Here is a 22,456-nt window from a genome sequence, read left to right on the forward strand (position 1 = left end):
GACACTGCCCGGACTATTGAGAAGAAGTTAAAATTACATCTCCATATACTCACTGCTATGGAAAAGCAGGCATATTATAAAATACACGGCTTATGAACTGTTTAATAATAATAAACTTTTTATTTTTTTTTTAAGATTTTATTTTATTCATAGAGACAGAGAGAGAGGGGCAGAGACACAGGCAGAGGGAAAAGCAGGCTCCATACAGGAAGCCTGGCGTGGGACTTGATCCCGGGTCTCCAGGATCACACACCAGGCTGCAGGCAGCGCTAAACCGCTGGGCCACCGGGGCTGCCCAATAATAACCTTTTTAGAGGTTCTTGATAGGTAAAAAAAAAAAAAAAGTTCCATGCTTTTAAAAAAGCAAAGCATGTTTATTTAGAACTAAGGATAAGTTTGTTTGCATTATTTCACACTGATAATAAGGTGAAAATGTGGAGCTAAATAATATCCCTTAGATCATATTTTTAAATGGAGCTTTCTTCATATAAGTATAATAACTCTGAAAAGAAACAAAATGTGTTTTGTTGTTCCCTCTACAGTGGAGAACTGGGAGGCAGAAGGCAAAAGAAGAAAGTTTCCACTTAAATACTTTTTGTACCTGTTGAATTTTGAACTAATATATTATCTATGCTTAAATTAATTGTTTAATTAATTAAGTTCCCAAGTATAGTATAAAGAGCCAGGAGCCTAGGTTATGAATACCAGTTCCTACATTAACTCACTACAAAGCCCACGAACTTTCTGGGTTCTCTGTTCTCTCATCTACAAAATGACCACAATGGTTTCTTCCAGGGCAACTGTATTATAACTGTTCAGTAAGCACTGAAAACGATATTTTTCAAATAGCTTAACTCTGTTAGACAATGCAGTTGTACCCAGGGCTATACTCAGAGGCTCACAGTCCTTGCACAATGCACCTGTGCATCAATAGTTACTAAATTTCTAAGCAGTTGACAACCCAGTCTTTACTTATACTATGGCTCATAAGGATCTGGAATACTTTGAACAGTTTTTAAGTGAAATAGTTTAAAATGTTTAGTTACTAAAATAAATGCTTGTTAATCCTCAATCCTATACATTTGATAATGGTCACATGTTCTAAGTACAAAATAATACTAAGTCTCATATATTAAAACAAAAGTCTAGCATTATACTTTTGCCTCCCTTTCAGGGTTATTAATGGCTTCTCTTACTTAAAACCTGAATATTAATGTAAACTCTATTAGTTTTGTTTTGTGGTAGATATTTCCAACACTGTTTTAGTGCTTTAAAAATAAAATTTTCTGTAATATATGTTTCACTGTAGAAAGTTTAAGAAATATGGAAAAGGAAAAATAAGGAAAAAAATTCCATAATCCCACCACCAAAGGTAATCAATACTAACATCTTGGTATAGATAGGCACAGATTATAAAACATGTATCTGCAAAGAGAACTTGTATATCCTATTTTATAATCTTTTTCTTAACACGTTGTAAACTTTCCTCAAATTATTAAACAGTAGTCTACAATATAATAATTCCCCCACTACTATAATAGTAAAAAAATCAGTGTTAGAAAATCAATAGTGATCACCAGCATTAAGTGCTGATGGTTGCTGTCAGATTTCTATCTCTACTTTAAAAAGCTGGTTTAGGTACAAGGCCTCTCTTAACACAAATCTTCAAAATAAAACCCTTTCAGAAAGGCTTCTGATCCCTGAGTCCAAGATTCTGCTAACATATATTAAAATTCTATTATGAATATTAACTTTACTTCAGGTTCTTCTGGGTTGTTTTCTTTCTAGCTTGCCTTAAAAAAACTAAGAAATAGTTTTAAGGTGTGGCTTTGTTCTGTTACTTGTTGGCTTGGTCCTATTTGAGTGTTTTAGTATTGAAATTGTCTTAAAACTATAAAGCACCCAGATAGAGGTCATTCTGATGGGCACCACATAAACTGTGAAATAAACATATTTACAAATTTTAATTAGAAGGCAAAAAAAAAAAAAACTAACTAAAATGAAAGAAAAACAATGATGTAGCTATTATACACATAGGTCCTCTTAACTTGGGTTTGGAATTCGCTCTATAAGGTCCACCTTAAGTTAGACTCATAAGGTAGGACTAAAAAATAAAACTGGACTGTTAGACAAAAAATAACAAATTTTAATATTGATTTTGCTCAATTTATAAAGTTAAAAAGCAGGGTTTACACTTAAAAGATGAAATCAGCAACAGGTGGCTGTTGAGTTGCAATTAGTAAAAAACTTCTGGCAGAAATATACCATGTAGTAATCACAATGACCTTGGATTGTGAGATGCTACTTAACCTTTGGCAAAAAAAAATAATGAAGCAGTATGATACTATGGGGGTTTATAAGAAAGGTCATTATCACAGGCTAAACAGGTCCAATAATATATTCTCCTGGAACATACAAGCATGGGCTTGTCTGTACCCAATCAAAAACACTGGTAGCTTATTTCATAGTCATTAAACTTTGTAGTTTTTCCTGACTTGTAAAACAATTTTATTTAAAAGCAGCACACCTCATCCTTAGAAACAAAATGTTTCACTTTGACAAAGATTTCAGATGAGTGACTGCTGTAAAAGTAAGCATCTAAAGGTGTAAAGTTATCAGAGTGTAACCCAGGCTTAACCATGTTTAACTGTCAAAGCCACAACTCCCCGAAGACAATCATATGACAGAGCCAGGCTTCAGAAGGCAAGAAGCAATAGCTACTATAATGTCTTTGTCCTATGTGTTCTATTTAACCAAACATGGTATTTCTGTCCATTTAATTAATCTTCAGAGAAGCAATTAACTATATAGACACAGGTTGTGGTACATTAAAAAACATTTAAAATAATCTTTGCAGACAATAAAGATTTGTGTAAAAACAATGAGACATGTAAATGATACAAAAAAAACATTAATCACTCGGGAGGATATTAAATGACTGCATAACTGTAATAATGGTGGTTGATGTTATTAGAAAGAAAAAGATATAAATAAAAAACAATAATATAGATATATATTGGACGCATTTTAAATGTAGAGATTAAATTTTAAAAAGGCAGAAAATTTTAAGTGCCATTTATAAATTGTTTCTGTCTCTTAAAGTATACCAATTTTCCCATTTTTAATGCCATGAGAAATATCTAACCAATCAATAATGATACCCCTAATGCACTCTACCCAAAACTTGTATCAGTCCTTTACTACAATGTTAACCATGAAAAGCCATAAGGTATTCTCAAGATAAAGGCTCTCATATGCTCCCTTAAAGGGTATACTCAAACTATGTTAGGTAAGTTTAAAGAGTCCACTAAAAACAGACCCAGAAGTGAGCAAATCTAACTTATGGAAGTGTTTCCATAATCTTCTTCTCAAGCACAAGAAAAATTAATTGCAAACAAATTAAAATGCTAAGTATTAGATATTAAAATGGCCATTTATAATAGGCTTTAAAATGTAAAACAGAGTTTTAACACATTATCAAATACAAAAAAAAAATACAGGCATTACCTGGATAGATGGCTTGTTTAAATGACCCAGATTTGAGGTTGTTTGTCTTGGTTCATGTCCTAAGACCATCATATTAGCATTGATCAATCTGAAGGCATCAATAACAACCTGTAAAAATAAGGTGTCAGGTCAATTCTTTTTAAAAAAGCAAGTGATGATGCCAAGCAACAGTGGACAGGCATGATCAACTTGCATCTGTTTCTGGCCTATTTCCAGAAAATCATTTAATTATAATATTAATAAAAAAGAACCTCCTGCTGACTGTGCCATCAGCACACCACCCTCTATCTTGTAATGTAAGGTGACACCAATTATTGCAATTTTCATGAAGCAGTAAAGAAAAATATTAACTTTGCATCTTTATTATTGAAATACATCATTACTAAACTTCCACACCAAACAGCCTCCATTGGTGTGCATATGTTTGTCACCTAAATTTTACCTAATCAAAATGAATGACAAAGAGAAACTAAAACTGAAAGTGAGCACAAGCTAAGGGACCACATGTAAAGCCCAGCCCTGTCACATCAATTATACTACCACAGTACTTGAAATGACAACAAAATTACAGCCAGAAAGGCACTTGCTCCACGTATTCTCTTCTAGTCAGATACCTTTTACTTCTTGTGACTATAAAAGACTTTATACCTTGTCTGATGGCCTTAAATATCCAAGCCACTGTCAAGAATAGGAGGCAAATACAAGAAAACCAAGGTCATCTGTGCTTTAAAAGCCAGGAACATGGTATAGAATGAGACAGACGTAAGTTCATAGTAAGGAAGTAATAATAGGTACCCTTCTTTTTCTATGTGTATTCACTATTTCTGTATAAAAAGAGTCCAAATTCTTACATGATACAGTATCATCTATTAGCTCTTATATATTAAGAGGTTTAACAAGAATAATATATTATCCTAACACTTTTTTTCTGTTCGTCATCATGGATTTGAAAAAACTCGTCAAAGCTTTTAAATGTTGTAAAGTTTTATATAAAGCAAGCACTGGGACTTTAAGACAGATGCTTCTTTCTGGGAATTTAAATCAATGCCTAGAGAATAAATTCAATACTCTGTCACATAAAAAAAATCTTAAAGCAGAATAATACATTTTTCTAGATTTGCCTTAAAAGTACTTAAACCGTGATTTATTAACATTATAAAACCTACCATCAACTAGACTGTTTTCCATTTCTTTGGAGTTTGAGTATAGCTGAGTAAGTATAATTAAGTAGAAAATCAAATTTATTTTCAAGTTAAGCCAAATGAAATCTAATCAAGTCTGAAAAATCTGTTTGTATATGTACACATGCTGTATACTAAAGAATAAGATCTAAAGAAAGAAAAAAAGTTACCCTTTCCAAAGGCTACCATGAAGGGTCAACAAACAGTACAAAGAATACAAACTTATACCAAAGCATTCATTACAAGTGTCCACTCTGGCAGGCCAAAAAAAAAATCAACTCTGAGTTTTGCTTTTACTTCTAACAGTTTGAATTTCCCCAGAGTCCTCTTGCCTCAAAATAAAACCAACTATCCCCAGAACATACATGATTTAATAGTCTGTGAAAACTCCTTTTTCTTTTTATACAATAACTGCAATTCAGACTTAACTTTCACATTTATATAAAAATAAATATGGCCTACATTTATACTTCTTGCTTGTACTTAGATTTTTTAATCATTTATTTTCATGAAACAATAAAAATAGGTACTAATATCAGACATGCTTTAATCAGATATTATAATAATTTCAAACACTTGTTTACAAAATACAGAAGTAAAATTTTCTACTCAAAAGCACATAAAATAAAATTAAGATGTAAGCAAAAGGAGAAAAATGACCATTTGAATAAGACAGGTGTAACTTAAATAAGTAAGTGCAGGATTAAGAACTGCCACCATTTAGAGGGGACTTGGGTGACTCAGTCAGTTAAGCTTCTACCTTCCGCTCAGGTCACAGTCCCAGGGTCCTGGGATTGGGCCTCACGTTGGGCTCCTGGCTCAATGCGGAGCCTGCTTCTCCCTCCCCCTCCACCCCACTCTCCCCACCCTGGTACTCTCTTGCTATCTTTCTCTCAAATAAATAAAATCCTAAAAAAATTTAAAATTAAAAAAAAAATTAAAACACTGCCATTTAAGTACTCCAGTATTTAAGTGCTCCGGTAAATTTAAAAGCAAAGCATCATTTTGGCCCAAATGATTTTAGAGTATTTTGATTCCATTTTAAGATTTCAATAAAATCATTTGCAGGAAAAAAACAATCCTACAAAACCATGAAAATTCCATCATATACCACAACAAAATGTCTGTATACTGTTTTATACTAAACACTTTCAAACTAAAACAGCAGGCAGCTATTTTACATGCAAAAATCTCCATAATATTTCTCTGGAATATTATAAGTAGGTGTGAAACCTCATAAAAAGGAAATGAAAATACCAGCTAAGTAGGTATTATCATCAGTTAGAAACAAATCTAAAATTTAAAAAAAAAATAAATTATATTAAAAAATGAGAAAAAGATTTAAAAGCAATATATTGTTTAAGTATTAAATGATGGCCTATGTGAATGACATGCTTAGATTGATGATTCCTGAGTAGCAATATGATAGCCAATAGAAAAGAATACTTTAACTACACCAAGATTAAAGGAATTTGCTGCCATTGCTATAGCAACTGTCTTAAGGAAACTAACATGTTCAACAACCTGCAAACCAAAATTAGATTTAGTACGCAATAAAAATATAAATATGGCAATATAGTCTACATTTCAATTTCTGTACAATTTTATAATTGCCTTTTGCACTGTGAGAATAAGCAGGTTCCTTCTTTAGAGCAACCTATCAAAATAGACTCATTAATGTCCAGTGCACTAATGAGCAATGGGTGAAGAAGGTGTTAATTATGCCACAGTAAGATTCAAGAAAAAGCCCTGGTGAGCACTTGGAGGTGTGTATAAGCTGAAGGCGTTTCTCCATGTTTATGTATTTACAGCATGATGCAACAGAATGACAGCAAAGTGGTCACTCCATGATAAGAAAGGAAATCTTAGATACAGTATACTGGCACAAGGAACCCCCAAAGATTAATTAAGGTATAGGGAAGGGGACAGGGGAAAGAATCCATTTTTGGAGCTAGGTGAATTTTCTAAACAGTTTGTTTTAAAGTATACATACACTAAACCAGTCCAGTTTATAGCTTATAAATCCAAATAGTAATTTAGCCAAAAAACTTTGCACAAAAACTACTGCATCAATACGTAATAACAAAAACTTCCAAACAAAAGTATAAAGAGTATTTTCAGGAATGTGATGCTAGACTTTTATAATTCCTTTCCATGCTGAAGTCCTATATCCCACACTGAATCCACACTGTATCTCCATCCACCAGCCTGACCATTTAATTTTTTCTGGTACAAGTGCCTTGAGACTTTTCAGAGGTCACTGCAACAGTAGACAGCTTATAACAAAACCATTAGCAGTTTGGCTAGCTTAGGGAAACCTCTTACTTTCCTTTTTTGTTTATTATCACTGCATGAATCTGCAGCATATGATAGTTTATAATTTCTCAGGCTTGTTAAATTCATGTTAAAGGTCTGTTTTCTTGTTGAATAAATTTTGTTCATATAATGCTGCCTATTTCATACACTCAGTCTTTAATAGCACCTTTGGTCTATGCGCAACTCACAGATCAAAACAGAGGACTAAAATAGGGGTTGATGATGCTATTTACATGTGTGATTCCTGCTGTCTTCTTGTTAGTAGCTTTAATATAATAGAAGACCTTGTCTGTTTTGTAATTAACACATCTTTACTGGAGAGATATTTGGAAGTGATTGCTGTGAATATACTGGTTAGTAAAATAAACACAATCACACACCACTTTCTGTTATCAGACAAATTTGTGAATTGTACACATTATACTCCAGATCAACAAACTGTGATATAACAGCCAAGTAGAAGACACATATTTATATAACCCTTTATTTTTCTGAAAATATGTATTCACTCTGACCTTGCAAATATAATTAGCTTGTGGGATGTGCAGATTTCAGTACCATGGTTGCTTTACTAATTGCAACTCTTGGAAATAGATACTAAATATTTGGAAGCTGCCAATACAAAATAAAAACTGCATCTTTTTTGTACATCTGTCTTAGCTTATAAAAGCAAAATAGTTTTAAAAACAATACTGTGTTCCATATTTATTCCAAGCACACCCAAGGGTCAAGGACCTATCATTTCATTTTAATAATGAATCTGGTTTCGGACTCAAAACTGTAATTATTTTTCAAATTCAGTTTAATCCATAATTTTTTGGCTCCTTTCATGAGTACAGTACAGTTTACCCAATATGCTATTTATTTTCAAATTCATATTTTTATATCAACTGCTAGGTCACTGAAAGACTAAATTTCTAAAGCACCAATCTATGTTTCTCAATTTTTACATCAAAGGAGGCTATATTGTCAAGTTTCAAATTACTTTAATACAAAGGTGTCTGAAAGAAAAATGCATAAACACTTTTGGTAGTAGTTACTATAATTTTAACCTCTCTATCTCTGTCTCTGTCTCTCTTTTTTAACAGTAGCTGCCTCTGGCATTTCTAATTGCACTTAGATTGAAGTCAATGACTGCGGAAAGTGCTTATAAATAAAATAAACTGAAATGATTCTTTTAACAAAGCTTGAGAGAAAAATTTTAAGACCTTGAAATCAATATCAAATATCAAAAAAAGAAAAGAGCTGTAATTCAGTTACCAGTTGTTACATATTTAAAAACATAAAGTCTCTAAATGACTATAAAAAATGGTAGGTGTAGAAAGAAAAGCAGTACTTCATATCAAATACCCTTTATCACCTAGAAATGACCTATTATCAACTGCTTAGGGTGTTTCTAGATTCTTTAAAAATTAAGGGTGCATGTGACCTGGGAAGTACTGCTGGGGTTTGTGACCCTTTCGTTACTTCTGCTGCCATGCACTGCCAGGCATCTATAAGAAAAACATCTTCTGTCTCTTGTAAGCCCACAGCATAAAAAATTCAAAGAAATCTTACTTTTTATGCCATTTCCAATGAAAAGCACTAAGAACTAAAACTGACTCATGCCAAATGCATATCACTGAATTGCTGTGATTTCTTAGTCTCAAGTTTGCAACACGGAAATTATTTATAAAATGTCAATTTTAGCTCTGGAAAAGAAATTCCTATGTGTATGTACATTTTCTTTCTTCATCCTTGGAGAACTGCTTACTGTAGCTAGAGATCTGTAGTACAACTTCAATATACTGGGAGAAAAGGGGGATGGGGTGTAACTAGCATAATGTACTTTTTTTGACAAGTGAAGACATGCATCAAAATTCAAACAGTAAAGCCACAAGTTCTGAACATGTATGCCTTAATGAAAACAAAGGATCTTTAGAAACTAGTACGGCAAAAGGTAATTAGACATTTTTAGATTCATAAAACTTTCACAAAGTAAAGTTCAGCAGAATTTTTTAGGGTATGCATGTAGTCAGTCTGATATAGGTACTTAAATACTTGAGACACTGGAGTCAGAATCCTGCCTAAGTTACAATTCTTGTTCTACCACTGGCTACCTCAGCAACCAAGGATAAGTTATTTACGCTCTCAATGTCCCCATTTGCTCATGAATGACACCTCGCAGAGTTGGTGATAAGATTACATGAAATACATGTATACCTGCCACTGTAGTTTTTAATGTTATTAACTGTGGCAGTCACAGAGCTGCCCAGCTCAGACCTCTTTTCAACAGAACCTGCTGCAGAGAGCGTAGCTGACTCACCACCTCCACATGCTACACCTTTGGATCTTCTGGGAGGTCACCCCAGGTCATGTTTCCTTTGGGCTGCTCCCAGCCAATGACTGAGCAAAGTGGAGGTACTAGAAACTAGCCATTCCTGCCAAATAAAGGATTCCTCCCCAGAGCAACTTTGTCTCAAGGATTTCCATCAGTCTGACTGAAACTTTCTCAGAAACATGCTGTATAGTCTGATACTATACCTATCTTCCCAATTCCACCCAATTTCCAATTCTACCCTCCCTTTCTCCTTCCACAGGGTCACACCTGTACTGCTTGTCCTCTTTATCCATCATGGGTATTTACCCTAATAGATCTCTTGAATAGTTAACCCCATTTTGGAGTCTGCTTCTTGGAGCACAACTGACCTGGTAAACAAAGCAGAGTACTGCTACTGCAATACAGTGTTAAAGTTAGAAAAGGTTACTCCCCAAACTACTTCAGAATTATAAATTTGGCATCCACAGATATCTGACATATAAAAACATCGACAGAAAATTAGGGAGAGGGCACCTGGCTGGCTCAGTCAGAGGAGCATGTGACTTAATCTTGGACTCATGAGTTCAAGCCCCTCATTGGGGGGTAGAAGTTACAAAAGGAAAAGAAAAGAGAAGAGAATGTTAGGGAGAAACATTTAAAGATATCTATTTCCTTAGGAAAATTCCTAATTTTTTTAAAAAAGATTTTATTTTATTATTATTTTCTTTTTTTTTAAAGATTTTATTTATTCATGAGAGACACAGAGAGAAAGAGAGGGGGGGAGGGGAGAGAGGCAGAGACAGAGGCAGAGGGAGAAGCAGGCTCCATGCAGGGAGCTGGATGTGGGACTCGATCCCAGAACTCCAGGATCACGCACTGAGCCGAAGGCAGACGCTCAACCGCTGAGCCACCCAGGCATCCCAGTTCCTAATTTTTTTTAGGTATACAGTTATACTAAATATTATTATCTCTTTTTAAAAGTAGCAATATAGGACACCTGGGTGGCGCAGCGGTTGAGCGCCTGCCTTTGGCCCAGGGCGCGATCCTGGAGACCCGGGATCGAATCCCACATCGGGCTCCCAGTGCATGGAGCCTGCTTCTCCCTCTGCCTGTGTCTCTGCCTCTCTGCCTCTCTGCCTCTCTCTCTCTGTATCATAAATAAATAAATAAATAAATAAATAAATAAATAAATAAATAAATAAATAAATAAAATAAAGATTAAAAATAAATAAATAAAAGTAGCAATGCCCCTAGAATCTTGACATTCCTGCATAACAGGCATTTCTAGACCAATAAACAAGAAACTTAAAACTGAACTAGACTGTTAATGAGCTACAAGAGACTTACTTCTGGGTCACTGGTCTGATACCAACTTAGAATACCAACTGTATCTGGTGGCTACTCACGCAGCCTATATAAAATGAACAAGTGGGGATCCCTAGGTGGCGCAGCGGTTTGGCGCCTGCCTTTGGCCCAGGGCGCGATCCTGCAGACCCGGGATCGAGTCCCACGTCGGGCTCCCGGTGCATGGAGCCTGCTTCTCCCTCTGCCTGTGTCTCTGCCTCTCTCTCTCTCTGTGTGTGTGACTATCATAAATGAATAAAAAAAAATAAAAAAATAAAAAAAATAAAATGAACAAGTGACTTCAGATTCCTTTCTGGTACACAAACTAAAGCAATACAGTTGGTATGCTTCTTGAGAGTTCCACAAAAAGGAAAGAAATAAAAAGCTTTACAGACTAAAAGTTAGAGCTCAACCAAATTAACAAAGTGGTAAGGCGGGTGGATAAGGAACTTATATACATTTCTTGTGACTTTAACATCATCTTCAAAGAAAAATGCAAATATATGCTTCAAACTGCTATCTCTCATTAGGCAAGGTCATTATTGCAAGAATAATAATATGTAAAGATTAATACTTGGTTGTATATCATTTTTATGTATTTTTATTGAGCTTCTCAATTAAATATTTAGAGAAATTATCTTGTTTAAGCCTCTGAACCAAGAGACAGGCATTAATATTCACAATTTATGCATGAGAAAACAGAGGCTCAGAGAACTTGGATAAATTAAATGAGATAACACAACCAGCAAAGTGATACCACTATGATTTGTACATATACAGCATGCCAAAGCTAGTACTCTTCATCACCAAGCTATTTGATGTAACACTTTCTCTTTACACAAAAGCAAGAAAAGACTATTAGATTTAGTTACTTGACAGCAAGTTTTTGTCTTATTCGCCACCAAATATCCATTCCCCAGCAGAATACTTGGCACATATAATATGGTACAGAATAAATATTAATTGAAATCAAAAGCTCCAAAGAAAGCATTTTATGTGAAGTTTTATCATTCGTGTTATTTTTCCTTCAAAAACGGCCATTTGTTATCTATAAAAGTCTAATCACTAGCTTTACAAAATATATACTTCCTCCTCACTGATCAGTCTTGAAATCATAAAATACTCTTCCACAGCATACTAAACTGAAAAACCCAAACATCACAATGCACTGACCTGTGTTTAATCTGGAATAAAAACTGCAGAGTAAATGAATTTGGAATGTAAAAAGCGGCAGTGGGTATCTATTAATCAGCTTACTAGTTGTCTAAGAATAATTACTGAGGAATCAACTATGACCTACAAGAATATCTAGCACCATAATCAATCCTAACTTCTTTAGGAAGTTACAATGATAAGAACATATTAAATTTATTAAAATATATGGGCTATGGAAAGGCTTCTTATACAAAGTCATAGTTTGCATTTGCTGGTACAAAACTGGCATTAACAACAAGGAACTAGAGAACTAGGCCTCCAGTATATGCCTGTCACACAGTAGTGTTAAGTATCTGTTGAATGACCAAAGATTATTAGATTAGGGAGAGAAAAGTATTTCAGAATCAAAAGTCAATAAATAACATTCTTATAGATAACAGGAAGTGTTTTAAAAGTTTTTCCTTTATCTTTATTGAAAGTTTAATTTGAACTAATGTGAAACAGATTTATAACACTTGAAATGCATGGCAAGTACTAAACAATAACAAAGTAGCTCAGAGACTATATTATTAACACAGAAACTATAAACTAAAAGAACTATACTAAGAACTGTTAAATCTATGTAAGATTTATGTTTCTTAGAATTTTAAACATAAAATTGCTTTAACATTCCTAGCTGACAATTTCTGATAATAAGAGTATAAAACAGGAAGCAAACAAAAGATAATATAGTAACTAAACTTGTTCCAAGAGTTGGATGGGTATGCTCACAGAGCTATATTAGGAGTGGAAATAGAATTTTTATGTGTCCTATTTTCTATTTTTCTCTTGCAATCTGGAAAACTAGATGAAGAAAAGGTGTGTATATGTGTATACAATTTGAGAGTAGGACTAACCAGCCCTAACTGACCCTTACGGGATATTGATCAAAATAAAATCTTATGAATAACAGATATTCTGATTATTTTTCTCTACCTTTAGAAGACAAATAGCATATTAAACTTGAATTCTAGCTCTGATTACACAAGGTTCGAATTCATCAAGGTAATTATCTATGAACAAATGGCTCAGTAACCTTATCAATCTTACATTTCACTCATTTAATAAATGTCTCTATGACCACTACCTATAAAAATTATTAAACCTCACAAAATTTACCAGTCTTTTATATGTTAAAAGCCAGAAATGTTAATAACTGGCCACTGACACATTCATTCTTTGATTTTATTTTGTAAACATTTACAAAGAAAATGTCTTTTTTTTAACTGTTAGTTTTTTTACTTTTTAAAGATTTTATTTATTTATTCATGAGAGACACAGAAAGAGAGGGGCAGAGACATAGGCAGAGGGAGAAGCAGGCTCCCTGCAGGAAGCCCGCTGTGAGACTTGATCCCAGGACTCCAGGACCACACCTGGGCCAAAGGCAGACACTCAACCGCTAAGCCACCCAGGAGTCCTGAAGAAAACATCTCTTTACCAGACACTACATGATTTCCCAGATATGAAAACATTTCTCCACTAAAAGAGGCCTTGATCTTGCAGAGGAGATAACACAAAACCCAAAATGGTTTTGACTGTAATACATTAATCATAATCACTTCAAAGGTCAGAATTTTAAAGTATTTATTTTTCTCTTCAGCATGTCTGAGAGAAATATGTCAGAAAAATAGGGCTTAATAAAAATCAGCTGATTCAGAAGAGTATTCTTAAATTTAGGAGGTACAAAATACAAAGGAAAGTTTTCATTTCTTTTGTAGTCATTACCTTTACCTTCTTGAAGTTTGTAACATAGTTACAGACCCGTTCTTAATAAAATTTTCAGAAACACTCATATTCTCTATTTTAAAATATGCTATTAATCTTAATTTAAGAGCAATTAATTTAATCTTCAGAATAAAATGTCATTTATTGCACATCTCCTATATGGTATGTGCATTCTACTCATGACATATCACTTCATAATACTATGAGATAGGTACTAAAAGCCCCGTTTTATAGATGAGAAAACTAAAGCTAAAGATCAGATAACTTGCTCAAAGTTATACTATAAAGAAGAGATAAGGTAATAAAAATGAGATTCAACTGCAGGCCTGATCCCAAAGCCTTTTGCCCTTCATTACTCTATCCCCATTTATGACATGTATTTTTTAACAATAAAAGAAAAAGCTAAAACAAAACTATTTTTGAGTAGTTTTAAATTTCCACCATTTGAAGCTTCTAATACAAAATTCTGGGATAAGTAAAGTAGTTCCCCCTCGCCACACTGAAAAACATAAAACCTTCTAAATCTCTGAAAATAAAAGGTAAGCTCTTATAATTTTCATTCCCTAATTCCTTCCTCCTATACTTGCAATTACTCTTCAAAGCCCCATCTTTTTTATAAAACGCTGAATAAAAACAATAACATCAAAAACTATTCATTTTACATCCTAATCTATCTGTGAAAGAAGCATGAACAAAGAGGTAAGTATACCACCTCTATTATTTCTACCTTCTTCTCCAGAAGGACAAACTTCTCTTTCCTGAGTGATGTCCTGCCCATTCACCAAAGCTCAGTCCAAGCTCATTTACTTTGTGCAGTCATACCAATTTCTCTCTTCTTCCAATTTGCATTTACTATGTTTGTTATACAAGTAGCATTTTATTGCATATTGGCACATACAAGTTTCTGAATTAAGTATTTGTTGAATTATTTCTGTCTCTAGCAACCAATTTAATACTTAGTTATTGAAACAAAGCAGTATCAATGTAATTTGTATTCTCTATCAGTATGCAATATAAGATTATCAGCACATAATTGGCAGAATGTTATCTGGCTCACTAGATCTATGTTATCTGGCAAACACAAAATGTATATGACTGATCTTCTCAAAAGACAAAGATTGGTTTTTTATTTATTTTATATGCCAGAATCATTAGCACACAGGTACATCAGATGTACTTAAGAAATATCTGCTGATAAGTTGTATTTCTGATCAGAATGAATGAAAATTTCTCAAGAAAATTCAGCCATTGTGAAGATTTATATGGACTGAAGGGTTATTAGTGTTTTTTTTTCTTTCAGTGTTTTCAAAATAGAGAGCAAATACAAAGATTGTTATCAGTTAGCAGGTAACATCTGAACATTTTACTGACAGGAATTATGATAAGAAAATAGATTCTCAAAAGTATAGTTGCATGGTAGTTTTATGACTTTGCACAAAGTCATCATTCTTTTCGCCCTAAAGAAATAGAATCTTATATAGAAATATATAAGAAATATAATATAACTTGTATAATTTACAAGTTAAATTAACTCTTAAATTTGCTGCAGGATCAAGTCCAGTTGTGGGCGGAATATACAAGATAACAAAACTTTAAGCAAAAGGTTGCCACTTTACTACTTGAGAACTGAAGCTTAGAATAGGTGAATATGTATATTTTACAAATAAAGCAAAACAAAATTTTAAAAGCTATTTAACATTTAGAGTGAAGCACACCAGTAATTTCTATAGCTTACTTTTCATTTAAATTATACATGTTATTATCATTTTCCACCTGTATCATTTTTAAATATTTACAGGATTATATAATATACCGAGTGCTATGGATTCTTTATATATATTTTATTATTTATGTAGGTCTCAATGTTTAGTCCTAGGGATGTCACAAAAGCTGACATGAATGAGTCTGACTAAATTGCTTCTTAAAATTAATACAACAAATAGTATATGAGGAAAATCAATTAATACATAGTAACTACTATAAGTAGTAGAGTGAACTATTAAGAACTTAGATAAAATATGTAGCCCCTTCCCCTGACTTACACTAAAGAAAAGGGAGTGGTATTGATCCATGTTAGTTAGGAAAAAGTCTTGCAATGGCCTCTGGTACTCATTCTCCAATCATGAGTTACTCTAATTACATAATTCATAATTATCTAATATTAAAGAAACAGTAAAACAGCTTGAGTTCTGAAATTGTATAGACCTGATTTGTATACTTGTGCCGCTGCTCAATAAAGCTATAATTTTGGACAAAGTAATCTCTTTGACCCTAGTTTTTTTTTTACCCTTTCATTGATAAAATAGAGTAATAACAATATCTGCAGAATTACTAAAGAATACATGAATATTTATCACTGTAATACCTGGTATGCAATAATTCCATAAAAAGTAAACTATAAAAGGAAATCAGATATGAATTAATGAGATTGCAAAGAATCAGTGCTTACCTAATCACTCAAAAAGAGAGAGATAATATTAGGATTTATAAAAATGAAAATATAAAATTTACAGGAAAGAAGTATTAAGTGAACAGAGACTCAACTTGAATAATTTACATATAGATTGTCATTTTAACTCTTGATCCAATCATTGTCTTACTAAATATTTTGACAGCTTTGATAAATCACATGCAGGGAAAAGGGAGGGAGAATCCTGGGCTATTCTTCATTTTTTTGTAAGCTTATATTCTTAGGTTTAATATTTTAACTGGAACACTCTGGCCATGGATTTACTAGCATTTAATTTGGGTCATAGTTTTGAGAGGTCTTGACACTAAAAGAACCAGAAATTATAACCAAATTCAGATATCCTATAGAGGAAGTTACATTATTAAGAAAGAATTGGATCCTTATTTCAGGTAGTATAATTATATGAATCTACATGTTAGGTATAAGAAGTGATGTGAATCATCAGTGATAGATAGTTATACTAAATTTTTCAAAAATATTTTTCATGACATATAAACCTAGACAGTGATACTTATGATTTTATAAAGTAACTTTAGATATACTAAAAAAAAAAAAACCTACATTTTGCCATATGTCAAGTCATGTCATACAAGTATATTTTTTAATGGAGCTCATTCTTTTAACTATACAATATAAACTACAACTGCCATTTAAGATACTATAAACAAGCTAACTAAAAATAAAATACATATTTATTTACTATATTGTTTTGAGAATGTCTTCTTTCATTGTATTTAAGTTTATATTTTCCTTTTCAAAGTGGCCACCATCACAAGTAAATTATCATAAAAAGTCAGATACACTAATATGACAAAATAGAACTCTAATTATATTTAACATTAAGCTTCAATTATTTTTTTGTAAATATCTCAGTAGGGGGACTTAATCAGACAATTCTGTTATATTTCTAAAATAATTATTACCTACATGAGTTAATCTGAGTTATTAAAAAGATGCCTTAATTATCAGAGAATTAAACTTAAGAAGTATTATACTGTACTTTAATTCAAAAAACTAACAAAAGTCAAGGATTTTCAACTTTTTATCTGTACAGTTAAGTAACAATACACTTAGTTTAAAAAAAGTAAATTGAAATATAGGTAAACAGCAAGCATCAGAAGTAATCCATTCTGAATTGTCTAGTATATCAGTTTCTATTATTATTGTTTTTGTGGCTAGATTTCATCTCTGAAAAGCTAAATCACATGTAATAGGATCATGATTTAGAGAAGGCCTCAATTTTTATTCATCATAATAATATGATGTCAGAAAGTGTTCAACTTCAAATCATGACAGATAAAAACTCCATGTTTAACAGCCATATTTAGTTTGTTTGAGCTGCTGAGCAGATGTAAATGTAATCTGCAATACTAGGAAACTCCAGGTCTGATAGATAGCAAGCTAATATTTATTTTTAAGTGCTCTAAAAATTATTTGTAAAAGCTGCATAAAAACGATTCCATAAATGTATTGTGATTTTAACAATTATTCTACACTACAATGGAAGTACATGCTCAAACAAGACACCTCAGCAGTATTTTAAAGCAGTAACCACCTAGCCAATTTCTCTATGTTCTGTAGTTTTTCTAATCCACTCTCCCTGTGGTTGAGCAAAATCGAATTGCCTCTCACATTTGCAGACAGCTCTGTGAAGGTGATAATAGAGCTGCTCCCTGCTGTCATGAGGCAGGAAATAGGAAAATGGCATATGGGGCTAGAAAGAAAGAAATAAAAAAAAGAAAGAGAGAGAGAGAGAACGAACGAAGGGGGGAAAAAAGAACTAAACAAGAACAAAAGATTTCAACAAAGAACAACTATAACCCAATATGCTTTGCAAGTAAATCTCTTTTCAGAATCATTTAGCATATTTAATCATTCATCTGTGTCCTCATTCCAAAAATGCAAGTGGCTGATACTAAGTCTTTGGGTCAAGTTTTCATTGTCTAAAATATTTGGAACATCCAACTCCAGAATACGTCCTGCACAATGTCTGCAAAACAGTGTCTAACTAGATATATAAAATGTTGTGCCAATCCCACATTTTAAAATAAAGGAAGGTAGAATAATGTTAATTAAAATATTAATAAAATATGTACACAGGCTTTTTAACATTCTTAAATCTATGAAATAAAAAGAAATTTAAAAATAAACATTTATGATTAGACAATAGCTGACTACAGTAGAAACAAATCTCTAAGTAGTTATATTGCTAATAATACCAAGACACATTTTTTGACTTGTACAGGTTTTTTGTTTGTTTTTTTAAGTATACAGACAGGGATTTTTTTTGTGTGTGTAAGAATCCTGCTTTAAACAAAAGAAATTTTAATTTAATGTATCTATAAACAGAATGTGGCAGTAGATGCTAATAAAGATATAATCTACTCTACCTTTCCTTTTACACTCTGAATGGGATCCACAACCACTGCCACAGCTCTCTCCGACAAGGCTTCAAAGCTCTGCTGAGTGTTGATATCCACACCAGAAAGCCAACAACCAAAACCAGGGTGACTGTGATACCAACCAACAACCATCTCAGGCCTGAAACAAAGAGGGCATTCAGCGGTTCAGAACAGAACAAGTAATACACATTTATGATATGAAAAGAAACAACACACTAACAGGATATAAATTAAGAAGAAATGAAAAACACACAGGTGTGAAAAAGCACCATTAGAAACACTGAAATCATACACCATATTATCCAGAAAACATGGAAATGAATAAGCATGACAAAGGAGTGCTATCATTAAGAGATGCACATTAGCAGTGGTAGATAAGGCTTTCAGTTTTTCACCTTGTTACCACACTTTCTCTGAGCCAGTTTTTACCCTTTCAGCATTCAAGTAAATATCTACTCTTTAACTCCTTAGCTCTGGGACTTGGATTTTCCAGGAAGAGTACATTTTTAACAATGGACACCAGGATCCACTGTTGTGAAAGGATTAAATATCAATTAAACCAGCAGTAGAACTAGGAACTCAGTCAAAAACCAATTTGCACTGTTCTCCTCAGCTGCTGAGCCTTTTGCTAACATTAATTTTGAAGTTTCTTCCACAGTAAAAGAATTTGAGCAAGAGAATGACAACTATTGAGATTTAATCCGGGAGCGGGGGGGAGAACTTGAAGAACATTTGAATTCTACTTTCTCTCTTTTTAAAAATCATATGCCTAATATAATTAAATATTCAGAATCTTATTCAGTTCCAATACATGGAACATACAAGCTCTTTCAATTATAAGTGACTACACAGGAACTCCATATGCTAAACAGGGAAGCTACAGCCCAAGTTTACTATGTGATGGTTGAGAATTTTAACATGAGGCAGTTTTCTCATTGGCAAATTTCTCTGATTCTAGAAAAAAGAGATACTAGATAGGTGGTTACACAGCACTGAGAGTGATACTTTTACATTAATTACATGGCTTTTTTTTTTTCTAGGTATGATATTTGTAAATATACAGATTTTGAAATACAGCTATAAAAATATTCCCATTATTCCTTTATATAATTACTTACCTTCCTGTCTGCTTCAACATATCTAACATTTTGGCTTGGAACACTGGATCAACTGCCTCCACACTGACACCCTAATTTAGATAGAAACACAATTAGCTTTTAGAACTATAAAAAAAGACCCACAAACATTTATTACATCCTAAATAAACAGAAAGTTACCCCAAAACCCCCTATGCATATTATTTTGGGATACCAAAATAATTTTATAGGTTTGGGTACCCATAATTGATTTCTACTTATATCATTCAATTATAGCCATACTTTAATAAAACTAAGACTGCTAAGTATCAAACTGCTATTAACTAATAAGTTAAGACAGTTTTGGGGATCCTTTAAGAGTTTATGGCTATGGCTACATACATGCACATTCACACACATACACACCACCAGTACTGCTACTACTACTACTACTACTACTACTACTACTACTACTACTATTATTTGTAGAAATACCAAATAATTGAACCAACTATTTTTGGTTAGACCTACCTTGGCAAGCATACTTTCAAATGCCATTACTGATACCTGATAAGCACTATGTCTCTCTTCCATCCTATTCGAAATTTTATAACTATTCAGCTATTATAATAATCAACAACCCGAAATCTTTTTTTCCCCCCTTGGTAATATAAATACTTTGAAGAAGGAAAATAATTTATGAGTTTCCCAGAGTAGTTTTTGTTTGTTTCGTGGGTGGGTAGGTTGGGAAGGGAATAAGTGCTAACTAAAAGGACTATTCCTGATTTTGGTTCTGGCCATGATCTCAGGGTTGTAAGATTGAGCCCCACATTGCACTTCACACTGGGCATGGAGCTCATTAAGATTCTCTCTCCCAGGCAGCCAGGGTGGCTCAGCAGTTTAGCACCGCCTTCAGCCCAGGGCGTGATCCTGGAGACCCGGGATTGAGTCCCACGTCAGGCTCCTGCATGGAGTCTGCTTCTCCCTCTGCTTGTGTCTCTGCCTCTCTCTCTGCATCTCTCTGTATCTCTCATGGATAAATAAAATCTTAAAAAAAAAAAAAAAAAAGAAAAAGAAAAAAGATTCTCTCTCTCCCATTTCCTGTGCCCCTCCTCCAATTCCCCATTGGCGACACTCTATAACCAACTGTTTTAAATGTTGCATTATCTTGCTAGTTCAACCAAAAATTTTTAGAACATGGAAGAATTAAAGGCATTCATGTCACCTCTCCAGTGATAGATCACTGCCATTATAACTCTTACAAGGCTTTCTTCTAATACTAGGAATTTAATTCTAATAAGCCTGTTAACGTAAGCACTTTCTTCCCACCAAAACAAACAATATTTTGAATTCTAACTGAGAAAGCATCCTCAAGAACAGGGGTATACAATCTGTTGCTGATAAGGTTTTTTAAAAATATTTTTAAAGGGTATTTAAAAAAAATAACAAAAAACACAAGAATATGAGACAAATATATGTCTTTAGAGATAGTTTGCTACCTTTTGGGCCAGAAGAAAATCTTTCTAATCTACTACATGGAATGAACATGAAGATCAAGATCTTCTTCTGTCAAACAAGCATTTACGAGGAAATAATGATACTAAAGCTTAAGAATTCTTTTTTATAATTGATAAGGACCACGTGTAACAGAAAATACTAGTTAATTTTATGTTTTTCTTATTCTGACATGAAAAGGAAAATATAAGTAAAAATAGTCTATGATATAAATCTAAATCTTTAGTTAATACATGGCATATTTCCCTATATTCAGATGTACAAAATAAATACAGTGGATACCAGGTGGACAAAAATCAGCAGATCTAAATTAGTTTACCTCAACAAATTAGTCCAATTGAAGAAAAATTTGAGTATTTTTCTTTGCATTATTTACAAATACACTGCAATCTGTAGTAACTATTTAAAATGCTGGAGCCTCTCTTTCCCTAAAATAAATAATAAAAACTAAATAAATCTTTTTTTTTTTTTTAATGTGGTGCCTGGGTGGCCCAGTTAGTTAAGCATCTGACTTGTGATTTCAGTGCAAGTCATGATTTCCTGGGTCCTGGGATCAAGCCCCAAGTCAGGCTCCACATTTAGCAGGGAGTCTGCCTGAGATTCTCTTTTCCTCTCCTTCTGACCCTCTCTCAACTTGCATGCTCTCACTTGTGCACTCTCTCTCTTTTAAATAAATAATAATAAATAAATCTTTAAAATGCTTGGGCATCTGGGTGGCTAAGTCAGTTAAGTGACTGACTCTTGATTTTGGCTCAGGTCATGGTCTCAGGGTCATGAGATAGAGCCCCACATTGGGCTCCGCCAAGCACGGAGTCTGTTTAGGATTCTCTCCCTCTCCCTTTGCACTCTACCCCTCAGCTCGCTTGCATGCTCTCGCTCTGTAAATAAATAAATAATAAGAAAAATAAACACATAACTTCTTTTTCTCTATTATCTACTTTATTGAGGTATACTTAACAGTTACGAGCCTCAAAGCAAATAGCTTTATGACAACAATTTCTTTAACCCAATTATTTTAAAAGGTTCAGTAAGAGAAATGTTGATTAGAGAAAAAACATCCATCTGAAAAATATACATATTCTATATTTCTTGACAAAGAGATGAGAAGGATATGTGTGTAGTTTTTTTAAGAAAGTCAGAATGGTGGTTGTCTTTTGGCCATTTTCTTTAGCTCTAAATGCATACCTTTTTACACAAGTCCAATGCCATTAAACAAAATAGCATAACGAAACAAAAACCTTCCGGAAAGAATAATGCATTCTAAATAGGTAAAGTGGATGACTTCCAAAATTTATATGTAATATACTTCCATTATAAAGAAATTACCATACTTGGACAAAAAGAACTGAAGTTTGCCATAGTTTTTTGTTGTTTTTTTTTTTTAACTTAACATTTTGAATATAGAAAGCTTAAGAGTCATTTAAGCC

The 22,456-nt window shown here is 33.2% G+C and overlaps 1 protein-coding gene across 1 annotated transcript in view; it reads right to left on the reverse strand.

Annotated features, from left to right (window-relative positions):
• PSMD14 (proteasome 26S subunit, non-ATPase 14) overlaps positions 1-22,456 on the reverse strand; it is a 102,385-nt gene that overhangs the window by 20,045 nt on the left and 59,884 nt on the right. The window contains exons 6-8 of the mRNA XM_055308246.1: positions 19,557-19,627; positions 18,427-18,577; positions 3,508-3,615 (exon numbers count right to left, since the gene is read on the reverse strand). Coding sequence (XP_055164221.1) covers positions 3,508-3,615; positions 18,427-18,577; positions 19,557-19,627 — 330 coding nt within the window. The remainder of the gene's footprint in view (positions 1-3,507; positions 3,616-18,426; positions 18,578-19,556; positions 19,628-22,456) is intronic.

This window comes from Nyctereutes procyonoides, unplaced genomic scaffold, assembly GCF_905146905.1.
Source record: "Nyctereutes procyonoides isolate TBG_1078 unplaced genomic scaffold, NYPRO_anot_genome, whole genome shotgun sequence".
In the NCBI taxonomy this organism is placed as follows: domain Eukaryota; kingdom Metazoa; phylum Chordata; class Mammalia; order Carnivora; family Canidae; genus Nyctereutes; species Nyctereutes procyonoides.